Source organism: Elephas maximus, chromosome 12 (genome assembly GCF_024166365.1).
Source record: "Elephas maximus indicus isolate mEleMax1 chromosome 12, mEleMax1 primary haplotype, whole genome shotgun sequence".
Lineage (NCBI taxonomy): Eukaryota > Metazoa > Chordata > Mammalia > Proboscidea > Elephantidae > Elephas > Elephas maximus.
The window spans coordinates 9,660,860-9,679,819 of record NC_064830.1 but is presented as its reverse complement, the minus strand read 5'-3'; the positions used below and the strand labels follow the sequence as shown (position 1 = coordinate 9,679,819).

Sequence of the window (18,960 nt, the reverse complement as noted above, 5' to 3'; positions counted from 1 at the left end):
CTGTAATCAATCTGCTCTAATATTAGAAGTTGTTAACTTGTCCAGTCCTCTATTCAGCATTTTCCTCTGTAAAATCCCTGAGAAGCAAGCCTCTGAATGCATCTAACAACAGCCCTCACTTTTTCCCAAGTCAGTCTATCCTATTTTTAAATAGCTTTAGGGGCTAGAACATTCTTCCCAGTAATGAGCGATCATCTTTTCCTCTGGTGTTTGATTTCTGGACTTGGTTTTGCTCTCTGAAGCGACAAAGTGGTACCTTTCACAATGATTGAAGAGGTTAAGGAATAGGGGACATGGTCTCTGAATTCACATCTTTTAACTCAATTAATTTGGGGAAAATGTCCTCTCTGCTTCTAAGCTGAGAGAACCTGAGGCTTGGAATCCACCTGACTTAAAGAGAGACTTAATCTAAGCTTTCATGAATGTGTATTTTTTACCCCTGATTGTACCATTTCTATCTAAGAGGAGCTGTGACACCATTCCCAAAGAAAATCAGGGAAGTTATGGGAGAGACTGAGTCCTCTGTAAATTCTCCAACTTGCTCCCCAGGTAACCCTTGGCATGCCACCTCCTGTGGTTCAGCAGGGCTCAGTAAATGTAAAGAAAGAAAGAAAAGAAAAAAAAAATCCCCAACACACCTCCAGATATAGCGGGTTTTTGATAGTTTCTTACACATTCCCCATCTTCAGGTGACAGTCTGGGATGAATAATTCATGAACAAAGTTGAAATCAGAACGATCTCTTATTAGAATGATAATGAGCTTTGGGGAAGCAAAGTGAACCTTGACTGTATAGAATCTTCACAAATAATGGTTATACTCCTTCTACATAATGACTAGTTATATAGATTTTATTTTATTTCTGTTTCATATGGGGCCAAGGAAAATGACCAAATCATTTACACTAGTATATTAATATCTCTGAGCAGCCTTTATAAATCAACTCTAATATATAGGAATGCTTAGATAAAATGCCTGAGACTATATAAATTTTATTGTCTTCCTTTCCAATAATTCCTTTAATTCTACCTATGTTATGATAGCTGTTTTTAAAAGCATTAAGACTACTTTCTCTTGATCAGATACAAGGACAAATACATCAGCACATTAAAAAAAAAAACTGACCACCCTTCTGAGCCTCAATTCTCACTGCTTTGGGCTGTAAGTTCCAATAGTATAAGAGACTGACATTCATGTCTAGATAATTAATAATTAAAACAAAATATTTTCCAGATATGATAAATTTATTTTATGATTTATTTATTTTACTTTATCCTCAGAGAAGAGGGAGGGGAGAAAAGAAATCTAGTTTGGAGAAGGTTTTGACTGTTTTTTTTAATAGTCAATCAAGTTTCTACTGAAGGTGTTTCTCATACTACTTTATTCCAGTGGTTCTCAACCCTAGCTGTACATTAGAATCATCTGGGGACTTGTAGAAAAAAAAAAAATAGTGATGCCTGAGGCCTACAGAGAACATCTGTGGGTGAGTTCTGGACTCCGTATTTCAAAAAAATATTTAGATGTTCAGTGGCGCGTGATAACCACTGCTTCAGTTTATTGTTTGATTCTGTACATTGGGTTTCGTTAATACTATTTATTGGTCATTGAGCTATTTAAATCTAAACATATGTATCCATTTCCCTAATAAATTTATTAACAAATCTTCTTAATATATTGACGTATTCCATCTGTGTGTAGAACAGGATATGCATCCACCAATCCATCCGTCCATTCATCTACCCACCGATTTAGTGGTGTCACTAGAGTTGGTGTCACTCAGCACAGTAACTCATGGCATCACCCCCCTCCCATGGACCTCCTCCTATACCAGGCCACACAGAAGCCTTAGTAATTTTTTGTACTAATGTTACTTGTGAATTTGCCTCATAAGGTTTCCTCGGCCGTAATTTTTACAGGTAATCCATGCCCGTGAAGCAGCAGTCAAGAAATCAAACGACTTACTGCATTGAGCAAATCTGCCGCAAAAGACCTCTCTCCAGAGTTAAAAAGCAAAGATGTGACTTTGAAGACTAAGGTGCTCATGAATCAAGCGATGGTATTTTCATTTGCCTCATTCGCATGTGAAAGCTGGACAATGAATAAGGAAGACCGAAGAAGAGTTGACTTCTTTGAATTACTGTATTGGTGAAGAATATTGACTATACCATGAACTACCAAAAGAATGAACAAATTTATCTTGGAAGAAGTACAGCCACAATGCTCTTTAGAAGTGAGGATGGCGAGACTTCATCTCATGTACATTGGACATGTCATCAGGAGGGACCTGTCCCTGGAGAACGACATCATGCTTGATAAGGTAGAGGGCCAGCAAAAAAGAGGAAGACTCTCAACTAGAGGAACTGACATGAGGCTGCAAGAACTGGCTCAAACTTAGGACAGGGCAGTGTTTTATTCTGTTGTACATAGGGTCACCATGAGTCTGAACCAACTTGACGGCACCTAACAAGTCTTTATAGGAACAGATGGCCAGGTATTTTCTCCTCTGGAACCCCTGATGTGTTCAAATCACTGACTTTTCAGTTAACAGCCAAGAGGTTAATTTATTATCAAAATTATAAACATTTACATCATGTTAAAGATTTAAAATTGTGCACTTTGGGTTGAGAATAATCAAGCTACTGAAAAAAAAGCAGTAATAGAGCTAAAAGATGGAGAAAATACAGCACTACTAACCAATCAAGAATACTAGTATTTACTGAGTGCTACTTCACCTGAGTGCCACACACTTCAATGCCAGGAACTATTCTAGGTGCATTCACATACTCTATTTCATTTTTGTTTGTTTCATGGGAAGCAGCATGTTTTAGTAAAAAACAAAACCAAACATGACTTTCAAGAGAGAAATTCTTAGGGAATATTTATACATTGTGGTCTAATATCAAGGTGACCACGGAAAAGGCACTTAGCTCTGCTATACTTTAGTTCTGTTATTTAATGAAATGAAAGAAGAAAACCAAAAATTGGATCTCAGGTATATATTAAAAATAAATAACATATGTAAGATGCATATAGCTTGGTGTAGAGCATGCATTAAAAATTAGTATAATTTTTTATAACTATTCTATGATGTGTATATATAATCCTTAGTTTGCAGACTGAGTAATGGAGTATTTGAGAAACATTTTGTCTAAGTTGATGGAGGGAGAATGAATCTAATGTACAGCCTCTTTCTTTTCACTTCCTAAATATAGATAACCAAAAAATTAGAGACAGATTTCCTGGTAATCTGGAGTCCCTGGGTGGTGCAAAAGCCTAGGCTATTGAAATTGCTTTCTCAAAAATTCACCTGGGCACATTTCTCTCTCCAATCATGAGCCTCATTTTCCAGTTCTCCCTACTTAGATGCCTTCTCCCTCCTTTCCACCTACCCAAAATACCAATGATTTTTAAAAGGGATTAGGCAAAGATGTTACTTTGAGGACTAAGGTACACCTGACCCAAGCTATGGTATTTTCAATAGCCTCCTATGCATGTGAAAGCTGGACAATGAATAAGAAAGACTGAAGAAGAACTGATGTCTTTAAATTATGGTGTTGGTGAAGAATACTAAATATACCACGGACTACCAAAAGAATGTCTCGGAAGCAGTACAACCAGAATGCTCCTTAGAAGCACGGATGGGAAGATTTCGTCTCACATACTTTGGACATGTCATCAGGAGGGACCAGTTCCTTGAGAGGGACATCACGCTTGATAAAGTAGAGGGTCATCAGAAAAAGAGGAAGACCCTCAATGAGATGGATTGACACAGTGGCTGCAACAATGGGCTTAAACATAGCAATGAATGTGAGGATGGCACAGGACCATGCAGTGTTTTGATCTGTTGTGAGTAAGGCCGATACGAGTCAGGATGGACATGACAACACCTAATAAAACAAGGAGCAATTCCTCCAGATTTGTTGACTATTAAAGTCCCAACCTCCCCCCTCCCCCACTGCCTTTTTTTTTTTTTTTGAAGAACAAAAGGGCAGAGCTTATGAAAGAACTGCCTGGCCAGTTTACTTTTAAGGGAGAAGTTCTATACTTAAAGAATGGAAAGTAAACTTTTATCCATCCAGGAAGATCCAGAAACTCATTTTGTTATGTCCCAGTACTACATGAAATTACCTGTCAGCTTCCTTCCAGCTCTAGGATTTTATGATTTATCTTATTCAGGATATGTTCTCCTAGTTGCCTGTCATCTTCCTTTAAGAATGACTTAAATATCACTCACCTATGCTCTGTTAGACAGCACAAACTGGAAAAATACAGAGTATCACCATGGGCCCTGTACACCACCCGAAGTATATGAATTCTTTCTATTTCTCTATTTTCTATATAAAAACATAATGATTATTGCTTTTATCTAATCCATATATACAAAAAGTTCACCTCATCCATGAAGTATTCTTTCACTTTGCCTTTTGATAACTTGAACTTTCTGTATTCACAGTTTCTAGGTGGAGAAAAGTCATAATACATTTGAATAAGTCCCTGAGATGAGTGGTTCTTTATTACTTTTCCTTCCAACACTTCATATGCAATGGTTGAATGAATTGGATGCCTCAACTATAAAGGTTATGATAAGCATTGGGAATCAATTATAACTCCAATTAATAATACTCAACTGATGGAGAAGATATCAAGGGCCTGGGAAGAAAGTGACATTTGGCTTCCGTGAGAATCTGCGTATCACCTCATTAAGAAGAGTAATGGACTTCAGTGAACGTTTAATGGTTAAAGGGATGCCTCCTGCTCTGTATGACACCTCACATCAAGGAGCCCTTACACATTTTAACAACCTGGATGAGAGATAAATGATAATTCAGAGCCTTTTCACATTCAATATCTTTTTTTTTTTTTAATTTAAATAAAGTAGTAGCTGTCATTAGTAACTCATATTCTTAAAGTTCACAGTTATTAACACTTGGCCAGGAATGAGCCCAGAACTTTTGGGTGGAATTAAATTTCCTTTTTGATGCACTTGTTTCATTTGTGTTTTGTCAGTCTTATTTCTAGCATACATATCTCCCTTGAAGATCCCGCTATTTAAGATAACAAGGATTACAATACATTCTTCCTTATCTATTCCATTGATAAACGTTCAAATTTGTAAGTGATTTATTTGTTGTTGACAAGAAGGGAAAAGGCATTCAGATACATGAGCTGTTTTACATCCTCCTTTGAACCATTAAGTTTGAGAGGAAGAGCCATTAAACACATTAAAATCTTACAAACATCCAGGTAACCACCACATTTTTTGTTTATTTGTGAGCTAGATGTTTTGTCCCCTGTAAACACAATCTCTGAGAAGTTTCATGATGTATACACCTATATTAGGCATATATCACTGTAACATATGTTGTTGAGTCCCTAACTGGAGTGCTTTAGTCCTAAATGTAGATACCAAATAATCTGTCTTATTTTTTCCCTATAGCTGAGTAAGATCATTTTGAACACGTCGACTCACATAAAAAATGCTCAACTTGTAAAGACTGATTTTTCCTGAAATAAACTGTTATAGTATTCTAATTACTATATTTTAGATATCACCAGTGAGTTTTTATTTAAAAAACAAAAATCTGTGAATTAACTTACCCCAGTTCTTTGAACTTCCATGAAAGTAGCTCTTTGGAACGACTTCTCCCAGACAGCTAGCTCACTCCCAAGTTCTACGTTAAAAAAATGACTCTTCCCATGGCCAACCATGACACTGAAGCAATACGGCCTCTGGTCCTCAAAATCGAAGTCTTGAAGACCCAGATATAAGTTTGCTTGCAACCAGCAGTCATCAGTAAGCCAGAACTGAAAAACACGGCATGGATTACAAATATATTAGAGTTGGAACATAGTTCAGAGACTGAGGAAACCAACCCCTCCATTTTATAGGGGTCATTGCCATAGCAACGCTGTACAAGAGAACAAAACACTGCCTGGTCCTGTGCCATCCTCAAAATTGTTGCTATGTTTGAGCCCATTGTTGCAGCCACTGTATCAATCCATCTCATTGAGGGTCTTCCTCTTTTTCACTGACCCTGTACTTTACCAAGCATGATGTCCTTCTCTGGGGACTGGTCCCTCCTGATAACATGTCCAAAGTACGGGAGACGTAGTCTCTCCATCCTTGCTTCTATGGAGCATTCTTGGTTGTACTTCTTCCAAGACAGATTCGTTCGTCTTTCCAGAAGTCCATGGTATATTCAGTATTGTTCACCAACACCATAATTCAAATGCTAGGTCTCAATGTTAGGTACAGCCAAAGACTTTATGTTCTCAGTTGAGTAGGTAGTATCAGGACAATGGTGTGGAAACGTGACATAGGCAAAATCAGTGCCTGGCTGATCTTTCTCTCTCTTACTCTCTTTCTGTGTCTCTGTCTCTCATCTGCTGACTTACTTCAGTCTTCAGATTCCTCATTCATTCAAACATTCCACAAATGTACACTGAAGAGCTTACACCAGGTACGGCAGTGGGACATTGTGATTCAACATCAGTTTTGTTTGCTCACAGTCATTACCACAACGAAAGGAAACAAGGGTAGACATCTCTGCCCAGATTTCTAAATGGCCTGACAAATAGTGATGTTTACTTTCAGTTCAGCATATTGTAGCGGAAAGGAAAGAAAAGCTGTCCACATGTTGGGTCTTCACATTGTGATTTTGAGGTATTTTGTTTAACTTGTGTCATCCAATCAAGCCAGATACACCCCATTCACAATTACGTTAAAGGTTTACTCCAAAAATCCACATAAACTTGCAGTTGACTAAATGATTTGATTAGAAATATGCTTACTTATGCTTTGTAGCTAAAAGTTTTCACAAGTAGTGTAACTGACTACTGGTGTGTCTAGGGAAACCCTGGTGGTTTAGCGATTAAGAGCTACAGCTGCTAACCAAGAGGTCGGCAGTTCAAATCCACCAGGTGCTCCTTGGAGATCCTATGGGGCAGTTCTACTTTGTTCTTTAGGGTCATTATGAGTAGAAATTGACTCAGTGGCAATGGGTTTGGTTTTTTGGTTTTGGTGTATCTAGAGTAGACTCTCTAAAGGACTCCTCTCTGTGTTTTCTCCAAGCAACTCACCCAGTGTGTTGTACATTTATTTTTGAATACTTTACCTATCATTTAATCTAGCTATTTTTGATATACACATTTTGGATATAGCTATGCACTGCCTTCTGCTGTGTGTGAGATGGTGTGTGTGTATGTGACGTTGTTGTTAGGTACCATCAAGTTTGTTTCGACCCACAGTAGCCCTATGTACAACAGAATGAAACACCGCCTTGTCTTGCACCATCCTCACAATCATTGTTATGCTTAGCCATTGCTGCAGCCACTGTGTCAGTCCATCTCATCGAGGGTCTCTCTCTCTTACGACACTCTACCAAACATTATGTCCTTCCGCAGGGACTCATCCCTCCTGATAATATGTCCAAAGTATGCGAGACATAATCTCACCATCCTTGCTTCTAAGGAGCATTTTGGTTGTACTGCTTCCAAGACAGATTTGTTCATTCTGGCAGCCCATAGTATTCCCAGTACTCTTCACCAACACCATAATTCAAGGGGATCAATTCTTCTTTGGTACTCCTTATTTATCGTCCAGCTTTTCACGCGTGAGAAAAAAAGTACGCCTGCATGTGATGTATACTTTCCTAATCCTAAAGGTACTTTGAGTACAGAGACTGCATCTTAATTTTTGAGCCTGCAGATCCTTTACCACAGACTGGATGAACAGAAACTATTTAATAAATATGGTTGGGTGTTACAAGCCAAGAAAGTTGGAATCAAGTCAACAGGTTTGGTTTTTTGGTTTAGTAACTGGCCTAACTTTTCAGGTATTACTTCATTTGCTTTTTTCCTCAAAAAATAAACCTATGATCTGTTTTACTTAAATGTAAAAAGTTGATAACAAAGAAGAACTAATATAGGTGTCTATGAGTGAGGCATATAGGTCGAGTAATTATTTTCTTTTTTATCAGTGGTTGTATTTTAACAGAAGGAAAGCAGCTTTTGAAGTCAGATAGGGAAAACCTGACACCTTTCTTTGCCCGTTATTGGCTATTTGAGCTTGAGTGATTTGCTTCATCTCTCTGAGCCCCAATTTTTGAACTATAAAATGGAGTTACAATAAAAAAGATTGTCATGAACTTTAAATGATAGCAAAGATAAAGCATATGGCACATGCATGCTCAATTAATATTAGTTTATCATCTATGCCCATAGAAAAAACAAACATAATATTTAGGGTAATGTTGAGCCATGGTATATAATTAAATTTGGTATCTAATATTCAGCTAACTAGCTTTCTCACAAAATACCACATTACCTAACTACAATATTTCCAGCTGACTTTACTGCTAAAGCATGTCCTCTATCAACCCAAGACCCTATAAATATACAAACCACTTTATGTCCACTTTCAGTGGGGTAAGGGGGAGGGGAGGACACATTTAAAAATTAGCTTGATTTTTTTTTCCCTACTCAACATTTATTATGAAACAATTAAAAAATTAGAGAAATATAAATGAAATTTCAAAGTAATTCTATTACTACCGTTTTGTTATCAGATTTTTTATATTCCCTTCTTTGATATGTCCATTTGTATACATAATTTTGTAAATGAGTAATATGAGTGTAACAGAGTACTGAAAATACTAGATTTTGAAATATTTCTCAATGGGCTTTTGATAACTCTTCAGATATTCACTAAAAGAATATGTCATTAAACATTTTCAGGCACATAGCTTTTTGATTCTTTTGAATTATTTAGAATAAATTCTGAGAAATGAAATTGCTTGATCAAAGACAGGGAAATTTTTATGACTCCTAATTTGAACTGGCATATCAGTATGTGAGGTTTTATATTCAATGGCAAGCAGTCGGAATCAAAAAATAGTTTTTGAACAACTTGAGAATTCCCATGAAAGAACTCTGAAGAATTTCACAGATGTGATGATGTTATCTAAACTCAAACTGTTTAGCCTCACAAAAATAATGTTATAAATGCTATATAAATGAAATCATATACAGCTCATTTCCCTAGATACTTCCTGAAGTTCTTTTTTGAAGCCGTAACTCAGTTGTTGTGGACTGGAATGTGTCAATATATGTCAAGAACCAGAGCAATTAAAAAATTAAAGGCGACTGTCCAGCTGTAAATAGTCAAAAATTGACTTTAGGAAAATCATTTTGGAATTATTACTTTCAGTGTTCTAATTATACAAAAAGAACTACTTTAAAGGTCACTGGAGGACATGTTATAAAACGCTTAATACACATTTCAGACAGATTCACAGAACGTCAATGTTTCTAACAAGTGAAAAAGAATAGGATTTAAGATGAGCTTTGAAGCCAAGCAGAGGTGGATCCCACTCCTGCCTGACAGCGAGGTTTCTGAAAGTTACTTGCCCTCTTTGTGCTTGGGAGTTATTAGCTGTAAAAAGGAGACAGTAAGGATTAACTTCAAGGATGGCGAGAAGATTAACCGAGGGAATGCACATGAGGTAAGCTTAGGATAGCTTCAGAGTAAGCACTCTCAGTGGTTAAGCCCTCAGCTCCTAACGAAAAAGTGGGTGGTTCGAACCCACCAGCTACTCCACAGGAAAAAGCTGTGGCAGTCTGCTTCCAAAAGATTAGTCTTAGAAATCCTAGGGGGCAGTTTTGCTCTGTCATATAGGGTCACTATGAATCAGAATTGACTCAATGGCAACAGGTTTAGTTATTTATTTTTAGTCCCTCTGAAGAATCCTAGTGATGCAGTGGTTAAGTGCTCAGCTACTAGCCAAAAAATCGGCAGTTTGAACCCACCAGCTACTCTGTGAGACCAAGATGTGGGAATCTGCTTCCATAAAAATGTACAGCCTTGGGATCCCTGTGGGGCAGCTCTACTCTGTCCTTTAGGGTCACGATGAGTAGCAATTGACTTGACAACAACGGTTTTTTTTTCTTTTGGTATTATCACAAGCTGCCCTGGTGATGCAATGGTTAAGATCTCGGAGGCTAGATGAAAGGTTGTCAGTTTGAAACCATCAGCAGCCCAGAACAAGAAAAGACATGGTGACCTGTTCCCCTAAAGACTTTAGCCTAGGAAACCCTATGGGGGAGCTCTACTCTGTACTACAGAGTTGTTACGAGTTGGGATCACCTTGATGGCACACAACAATGCAACATCATTATCACAATCTTCTGCCAAAGATATTAGTTAATTTAATTACCAGAGACTTTTTAAACTGAATATTTTTTTATGTTGAGAGAAAATAGGATCACATAGGATGTTCCTCACTGTTATATGGTGTTTTCTTACACACTAGGTCGAGGCTATTTATAATTGAAGTCGTGATCACAGTCCAGGCACTGATTGATGCAATTTTCTCATCTATTTCATGGTAAGTATTGGAATATGGAACACATCATTTTAATAGTTGGAAAAAGTCACTTTTAGAAAGGAGAAGACATCACAGAAAAACAAAACTATGACTCTAAAATTTGATTTCTGGCCTAAATATTGAAGACTGTACTTTTAAATGGTGATTATGGAAACAAGTCATAAAAATAATTCCATACTAAAGAACATTCCTTTTGGTGATAACATACATTTGTTTCTATTTTTGCAAAATGAATTAAATGCATATATATCATTTTAAATTCATCTGTGCTGAATGATCAATATTAGCAATGAAAGTGGTGCAAAAAAGGGAGATACCATTTTGTAAAATCATTAACACTCACAAATAGAAAATTTAACTCATGGAATTCACGCCTTTTTAAAAATGTTGAATGCTACATAGATTTTTCTTATTGTTCCTATATTGAATTTAAAACCTTTGCTGTAGCCATACTCCTGGCTACTTTTATAATTTCATAGCATATTTATTAATTTTTTTTTTTTCAAACTGCCTGGGAAAACAAGGGTGAGGGGTGAAAAAAAGGTGACTCACTATATCACTTTATTGGAGCCCTGGTGGTGAAATGGTTAAGACCTCAAGCTGCTAACTAAAGAGTCAGCAGTTTGAATCCACCAGCTGCTCTGGGCAGTTCTACAATGTCCTACAGGGCTGCTATGAGTCAGAATGGATCAATGGCAATGAGTTTAGTCTTTTTTTGGGGGGGGTGGGGTTCTATAGTTTATTAATGAAACAGATATATAAAATAAAACAATCCTTCAAGGATATCTCAGTACTGGAAGAGCATGTATTAAAAGAATAATCATACAAACAAGGTGATTAAAAAAAAAAAAGCCCAAATGGGACAATAAAGAGCCTGTACAAAATTAAAAAAAAAAAAAAGTTAAAATTCTTTTCAGGAATTTTGTGGAATAAAATTTTATACATATCATATAATACCATGAGATTCATTCAAACAGTATTTTTTTGGTCATTTTGAAAACAAACCATTCATGTTATAGATCATTTAGAAAACACAGAAAAATTAAAATTAATGAAAGTAAAAAATTAACATGTAAACCTTTCGGTGAGAGAAAACTGTAATTGTTATTTTACTCAATTACCTCCCAATGTTCTGTGAATATGCCCAGCACAGTGCTGTTCACTGTGACCATTAGATGATTTTATTCTTACTATTGTTCATTACAACTAACCCAGACCTTCTATTTAAATTTATCAGTCCCCCCCTTTTTTTTTTATCTCTTTCATTATTGTATTCAAAAGCAATAACAAATTTGTGTCTAAATAAATTTGTTTACAAAAACTGAAATAAATATATTTACCATTTTGACTATTATTATGGGAATATATTTTCTCATTTTTATTCCCATTCAACATAGCCTAAAATTTCAGATCTAAATTAAAGAAAAATCAAGTACATACGAATGAGAGAATTACTTTAGGGGATGCTTTCAAGGAGAAAACCAAAACTTTAAATGATAAATTTTCATTAAAAACTCATTTTGATTGATGACTCTTTAGAATCAAATTCTCAGACAAAAACTACTAAAAACTGAATATTTTTTAAACTTTCATCTTATTTGCATATTTCCTATTTTGACTTGCATGTTCTTTTATGAAAATAAGAAATAGGTTTATTTATATGGCACACTGCTCTTGTATCTAGGAAAATGTAGTATCTAATAATTGTGAACAAGTGCCTTTATCACTTTGCAGTACTGTCTAGACTTCCAAGGTTGACCCTTTTATCCCTGTGTGCCTCTCATTTACCCTACTTTGTCAGTGCTTTTAGATCTAGGTTAGTTTGCAGTTCAAAGAAATCACTCCTTGACTGCTATTTCCCCAGCATAAATAAAATCTCCAAAGTTGGTGGGGCACAGCCTCCAAACTCTTCTGTTGATGTGGTCACGGCTTGATTTTTTTTTTTTTTTTTTAGGGCAGATCTAGTCTTACTCAGATTTTTTTTTTTTTTAGGGCAGATCTAGAGAAAAGTCTTACTTGGGAGCATATTACTCACTCCTGAGGTGTGGCCTCTCTCATCGTCTCTGAATGCCCATACATTAACCCGAGCTCTCTCTCCATTCTCACTGGATGAAGCACCAAAGCTTGAGTCTGTCTAACTCAAGTACATCTGGTCCCCTCTCCATGCTACAGCCGACATTGTCTGATTAGCTTTTTTTAATCTCATCCCGCACATAAGCAGCTAATCATTAGGTCATGTACTTGTCTCTAAATAGGCTCCTGGAATGTTCTGGGTCTGAATAGCTTCATCCCTCCCTGGTCTTGTCTCACAATTTCCAGCTACTTCAGCAGGCTCTAACTCTGACCTCAATCTACTTTTACACTTTTCCAACTGCTCCTTATTTGAAAGAATACAATACCAAAGACAAATATCCCAATTTTATAGATCCATGTTGATTAATACGATTCTCAATACTTAAAACTAAATATTTGTTTATTAAATAATGCCATAAGAGTCTTGAGAGCTGATTTTTCCATTTCTTTATTTTAAAAAGATAGAAGGAGTGAAAGAAACAGAAAGAAAAGCAAGTACAGGATGAACTGAAAACACCAAAATTTAATCTTGCCAGAAGAGCAGAGTAATATTTCAATGATGATTTCTTAAAAATGAGATGAAAAGTAATATATTTATATGGTAAAAAAAAAATCTATAAGTTCAAGAGAGTGTTCAATGAAATTACAAGTTTCTGTGCCATCCCAGGAAACCCTGGTGGCGTAGTGGTTAAGTGCTCCAGCTGCTAACCAAAGGGTCCGCAGTTCAAATCTGCCAGGCACTCCTTGGAAACTCCATGGGGCAGTTCTACTTTGTCCTACAGGGTCACTATGAGTCAGAATCAACTAGACGGCACTGGGTTTGGTTTTTTGGGCTGTCACAGATGTCTAGTTCTCTCATATAGTAATAATCACTATGAAGAGCTTCACGTCTATCCACCAGATTGTATCTGCCAACAGACGTACCAAGCATACTTTTGTGTGTGTATATACACCTCTATCTATTTTAAACATTTGGAAAACCATACATGCTTTCTTGAACTTTTTTTCCCACTCAGAATATATATCTTGTTGTTGTTGTTAGGTGCCTTTGAGTTGGTTCTGACTCATAGTGACCGTACAAACAACAGAAGGAAACACTGCCCACTCCTAAAATACATATCTAGAATGTCCCATATCACCAAACTTTTAAAAACCTATCCATACTCAAGAATTATATAATAGTTGTTTTACTGTGTTTTCCTTTAGTAATTTTGCTTTTTAAGTGTTTAGATCCTGGTTCTTCTGTAATTTATTTTGGTATTCCAGCAAAACCAAACCTGTTGCCACTGAGTTGATTTCGACTCATGGTGACCTGTGGCCTTTTTTGTTTTTGTTGTTTGTTTGCCAAATAGTTGCTGAGATGACCATTAGTCGCCACCGTTCTCTTTGAAATGTCTTTCCATCTATTAAATCATGATATGGCTATGTATTTGGGTGTACTTTTTTTTTATCTGGATCCTTACTGCTGTATTTCATTAATTTATCTATTTGCTGAGACACCAGGGATAAACTCTTTAATTAAAGCAGTTTTATAACAGATTTCGTAGTTTGGCAGGGCTAACCATTCTCATTAGTCTTTTTTCCCTCCCATAATGGTCCTGGCTATTTCTTACATATTTTCCTAGGGGAAAATTAGACGTCTCATTCTAAGAACAAATTATTTAAAAATATAAATCATATTTAATGTGTAAATTAACTTTAAGTAACTTCAAACTATATCTTCAAAGTAACTGAGTCTTCTTTTTAGGAACAATAAAGATTCAGGGACAGGATTTTTAATTTTTTCCTTTTCAAAGGTTTATTTATGTTCTTTGCAGCCTTTTAAATATTCTTCCCATAACCAAAAAACCAAACCCACTGCTGTCGAGTCGATTCTGACGCATAGCGACCTTATAGGACAGAGTAGAACTGCCCTATAGAGTTTCCAAGGATCACCTGTCGGATTCGAACTGCCAACCTTTTTGGTTAGCAGCCATAGCACTTAACCGCTACACCACCAGGGTTTCCATTCTTCCCATAGTCTGCATATACTTTGTCAGTTTTTGTTTTTCCTGGAATTTTATAGTTTCTTCCATCATCTCTTCTAATTGGTCATAGATGTTTGTATATACAAAAGACAGCTTTGTCTACGCATCGTAATATCTTAACTTGTTACTATATTAAATTTTACTTTTGTTTCTAATAGTTCTCTAGTAGCTTCTTTTGGATTATTCAAGTATAATATCTGCTAATAATGACACTCCTTTTTTCCCTCCAATTTTATGTACCTTGGAAACTCTATGGGGCAGTTCTACTCTGTCCTCTAGGGTCTCTAGGGTTGCTATGAGTCGGAATCGACTCGACGGCACTGGGGTGTTTTTATATTTAATTTTATTCTTTACACTGGCAAATACTTCTAGAAAATGTTAAATAATATGGTAACTCATTCCTCACTTTATTAATAAGTATATATATTAACTAATAAATATACACTTAAAAATAATAAGTATATATATACATGTATATGTGTACATATACAAAGAATACCTACCTTATGAACTTTAAATAATACCTCACAGAGGTTATAGATTTTTTCGGCTCGTATCCAGTCTAATGTGCTCACCTGTAAAAAACATAAAATGGATACATGAAAAAAAAAATACTATTTTTACTGGGAGAATTTAAACCTTTACAACTATGGAGCGATTCCACGTGTCTCAACTTAATTAAATTCTAAACCACCAGTAGTACAGATAGTAACACTAAACTTGACATATACTGTACTGCATTTTGAAGAATAATCCTATGTTCACCTCTGATTGTATATGATGTGAATATATTTAGATAAATTATTGATATAAGAACATGGTAATGTAAGAATCTATTACACACAATTGGGCATAATTTTAAAAACTCATTTTGGATTCCTTTTAGATAAAATTAAAGACAGATTTTTAAATTAAGTTTAGGGAATTTAAGAGTTTAACAAGGTTACACGCGGATGTAGGTGAGTTTAGGTATTTGCTGAAGTGTGACAGGGTAGGGAAAATACTGTTTATCCAGTCTTTTGCTCTTTAGGACTAAATTTACTAGTCAATTCTATTTCAGAAATGAATGAACATTTAAAAAAAATTTGATTGAAGATCTGTTTTTTATTGGTCTGAATTTACAGTTTGCAACAATTATTACAACAATGATGATGAAAAATCATTTAACTCGTGAAAAATGCTTTGTAAGTTACAATTCTTGTTAGCATGTATTACCTCAAAATTAAATATTCATGTAGAAATATCTAAAATATTCAATAGTGTATCAGATTTATTGCTCACATTGCAGTTTATTCTTCCAAGTAAAAATAGTCAAAATCTCTGTGCATTATGTCTTTGAAACATTAAAATTACCATGTGGTTAATCAGTTCCTGACCGTCTAGTAACCATTTCACTAGATGAAATCCTTAAGATACAATTAGTAATTTTAAATCCATTTCAATCAGGATGTTTCTCTAATAGTAAGTCAATCATGGGAAAGATTATACTTACATGTCACCATGTAATATTTAATTGCCCCAGAGCCAACTCATTTCTACTTCAATTAAAAAAAAAAATTAGAAGAAAAAGGTAAAAATTTAAGAGAAGGGGGTAATGAGAATGATGTCTTGAAGATTATTTTTAGGTCTGGTAGAACATTCAGGCTAGAGAAGTGAATTCTAGAATTATCTAGAGACAGTTTAAGGTACTTATTTTAGAGTCAAAAAGCCAGATTCTAGCATCCTTTCTCCTGAGAGCTGTGACAGAGCCTATGCAGCAATGCTAGATGAAGCCTAAAATAAAACTATCACTCCCGAACTTAGTTACAATTTCCATTGATTTCTTAAGGGATGGTCCTCTTCCTGCCTTCTCTAGTCTTCCATTTCCATCATGACCTGTGTTTATGACATCATAGCTATGATATTGTCTGTATTATTGGAAAATAAACATCCACAGTTTTTAACTTTTCCAGTCATGACAATGCTGTTTATTTCTAGAGAAGCTAGAATATGAATAAATAAATCACTAACTACACTATTTAAAGACATCCTTCCTTAATAATTTTTTTTTCTTCCTGTACTGGAGCCCTGGTGGCACAGAGCTTAAAATATCAGCTACTAACCAAAGGCTGGCAGTCTAAATCCACCAGCTGCTCCCTGGAAACCCTATGGGGCAGTTCTACTCTGTCCTATAGAGTTGCTACGATAGTCAGAATTGACTTGATGGCAATGGGGTTGGGTTTTTTTTTTGATGGTTTTATATAATATAGTTCATAATATCAGCATTTTTCTGGTTATTAAATATTTTTTTCAAAAATATTGAAATGACTTTGATTTCAACATATGGATTTTTTTTTTTTTTTTTAGGTTTTCCTTTTGTGGTGGACATTGTAGACTACTTTCTGGTATTTGCCATTATACTGGTGTTCTGATTAATATCAAGGAGGCCTGGAGGCAACGTAGTTAAGGGCTTGGCTGCAAACCAAAAGGTTGGAAGCTTGAGTCCACCAGCCTCTCCATGGGAGAAAGATGTGGCAGTCTGCTTCTGTAAAGATTTACAGCCTTGGGAACCCTATTGGTCAGCTCTACTCTGTCCTATAAGGTTGCTATGGGTAAGAATTGACACGAAGGCAATGATTTTTATGATTAAAACCTTCAGAGAGTAGTATATTTTAATATTATATATTACACTGAATGCATTTTTCCTTATTAGTGTGTCATCACTACATGGTAGAATGGTAGACCTTCAGAGTCATATTCTGAGATAAAACTTTGAGGAGGCTGTGCTTTTTACTGCTGGCAAAATTCAGGCCTATTTCCTCACTCATTCAGCAATATTTATAAAGTATTTATTAGGCACCAACTTTCTGTAAGTCTGTGCTGGTTCTATTGCTTTTGCTGTCCACCTTACATTTCATTTGTCCTGGTGATGGCAATTTCTGTTTCCCTCCGGAGAACAATCTCCCTCTCGTTCTCAACTCACGTGCTGTTGATGGGTTTGGTTGTGCTCCCAGCTCAGGGAGCAGTATGTGATCTAGGTATCAATCAGTCAGTGCATCTCATTCTCTTAGCCACAGTGACTGATTCAGGGATGAGAAGATGACTTCAGCAGAGACACAAAAGTAAAATCAGAAGTTTTCTCAGACATCTGGGAATGGAGCTGTTTCCTTTCAGGACTTATTCCTAGAAAGCTGTTGGAAGCCATCCTGGGGCCAAATGTGTAGAGACTGACAACGAAGGGAACAATGCAGCGGAGCTGAGAAAAACAGAGACACTTGGTCCACGTCTCATTAAGTCTCATTAGGTCTCATTAAGTCTCATTAGTGCTAGATCACTGAGTGCTGGGATATTTCTGTCCCTGGATTGTTCAGCTACGTCAGCAAATAGATTTATGGTTGTTTTTTTCTCCCTTAAGCCACTTTGGGGTGAGTTTTCTGTTACTTTTAATAAAAAAAATTCGTAGTTAATACATGGCCCTTTGTTAGTTTGTATTTTCTCCCACTGATTCATCCCTTTGTCAAATTGAGTTTATACAGGTTAACTGCCAGAAAACCTTGAGCATAAGATGTCATGACAGTTCATGCTTGGAACGGGAATATGTACTGTCCATATTTACAAAGGTTTTGGGCCAAGAAGGGCTCTTTGTCACACACCAGATATGCTTTGGTATATGCCTAGAACCACTGTTCACCTCAACCACTACTGCAAGAGCAGCTCAACATCACCTCTGCCTTGTAGCCAGGTGCTGACTACCTCCATGACCACAGCGTACCTGCTGATGTTTTATGACTTCTCATGGCATTTCTTTGGTTTAGTCTGCTCACAATTTTCTCCTATGAGACACCATACAGCATCTACAGAAATGTTTTGCTGCTATTCAGATAGATTCTAAGGAAACTTGTAGGTTATTTTGAGATGCCATCTAGGTAATTTATACTTCTTATAAAACTTATCTGGACATGATTATTTAGAAGGCATTTGAAACTGTAGATGGCTCATAAGTGTGTCAAATTTTTAGAAAGAAATCACATTTTTAAAAGCTATGTAGCACCTGGTTTTAATGTGCATTTCCCTCCCCCTAAATGAAGTCAATAACTACTGTGGAATAAAGCAGGTCTTTCTGTTTACTCCCCTCTCCCTTGTTTACCTGAACTCATTTCTGAAAGGCTCACCTCACATCAAACCTCCTCCTAGTGCCTTCCCTCACAGCTCCATGAGGTTATTTCATCCCTCTCCTAATTCTCAGAAGCTATGTGATTTGTTCAGATTCATTTGACACTTACTCAAAGCTGTTTCATATTAATTGTCAGTTACATATGTCTGTGTCTGTCACCTTGAAGACTAAGGTGATGTTTTCAGTCTCCTCATATGCCTGCAAAGCTGGACAATGGATAAGGAAGACCAAAGAAGAACTGATGCCTTTGAATTGTGGTGTTGGAGAAGAATATTGAATATACCATGAACTGCCAAAAGAACGAACAAATCTGTCTTGGAAGA

General features: G+C 36.2%; 1 protein-coding gene and 1 long non-coding RNA gene across 16 annotated transcripts in view; one reads left to right on the top strand and one right to left on the bottom strand.

Annotated features, from left to right (window-relative positions):
• Positions 1–16,897, top strand: part of LOC126086445 (uncharacterized) — a 57,356-nt gene extending 40,459 nt beyond the window's left edge. Inside the window, exons 2-3 of the long non-coding RNA XR_007519515.1 lie at positions 10,310–10,384; positions 16,831–16,897. This is a non-coding gene — a long non-coding RNA (uncharacterized LOC126086445). The remainder of the gene's footprint in view (positions 1–10,309; positions 10,385–16,830) is intronic.
• Positions 1–18,960, bottom strand: part of SNTG2 (syntrophin gamma 2) — a 459,193-nt gene that overhangs the window by 85,438 nt on the left and 354,795 nt on the right. For 14 of the 15 annotated variants that reach the window (XM_049902600.1, XM_049902596.1, XM_049902595.1 and 11 more), the window contains 2 exons: positions 14,988–15,059; positions 5,598–5,804 (listed from right to left, as the gene is read on the bottom strand). In XM_049902600.1, coding sequence (XP_049758557.1) covers positions 5,598–5,804; positions 14,988–15,059 — 279 coding nt within the window. Of the gene's footprint in view, positions 1–4,391; positions 4,802–5,597; positions 5,805–14,987; positions 15,060–18,960 lie in introns of all 15 variants that reach the window. The other variant, XR_007519511.1, reaches the window with a different exon arrangement.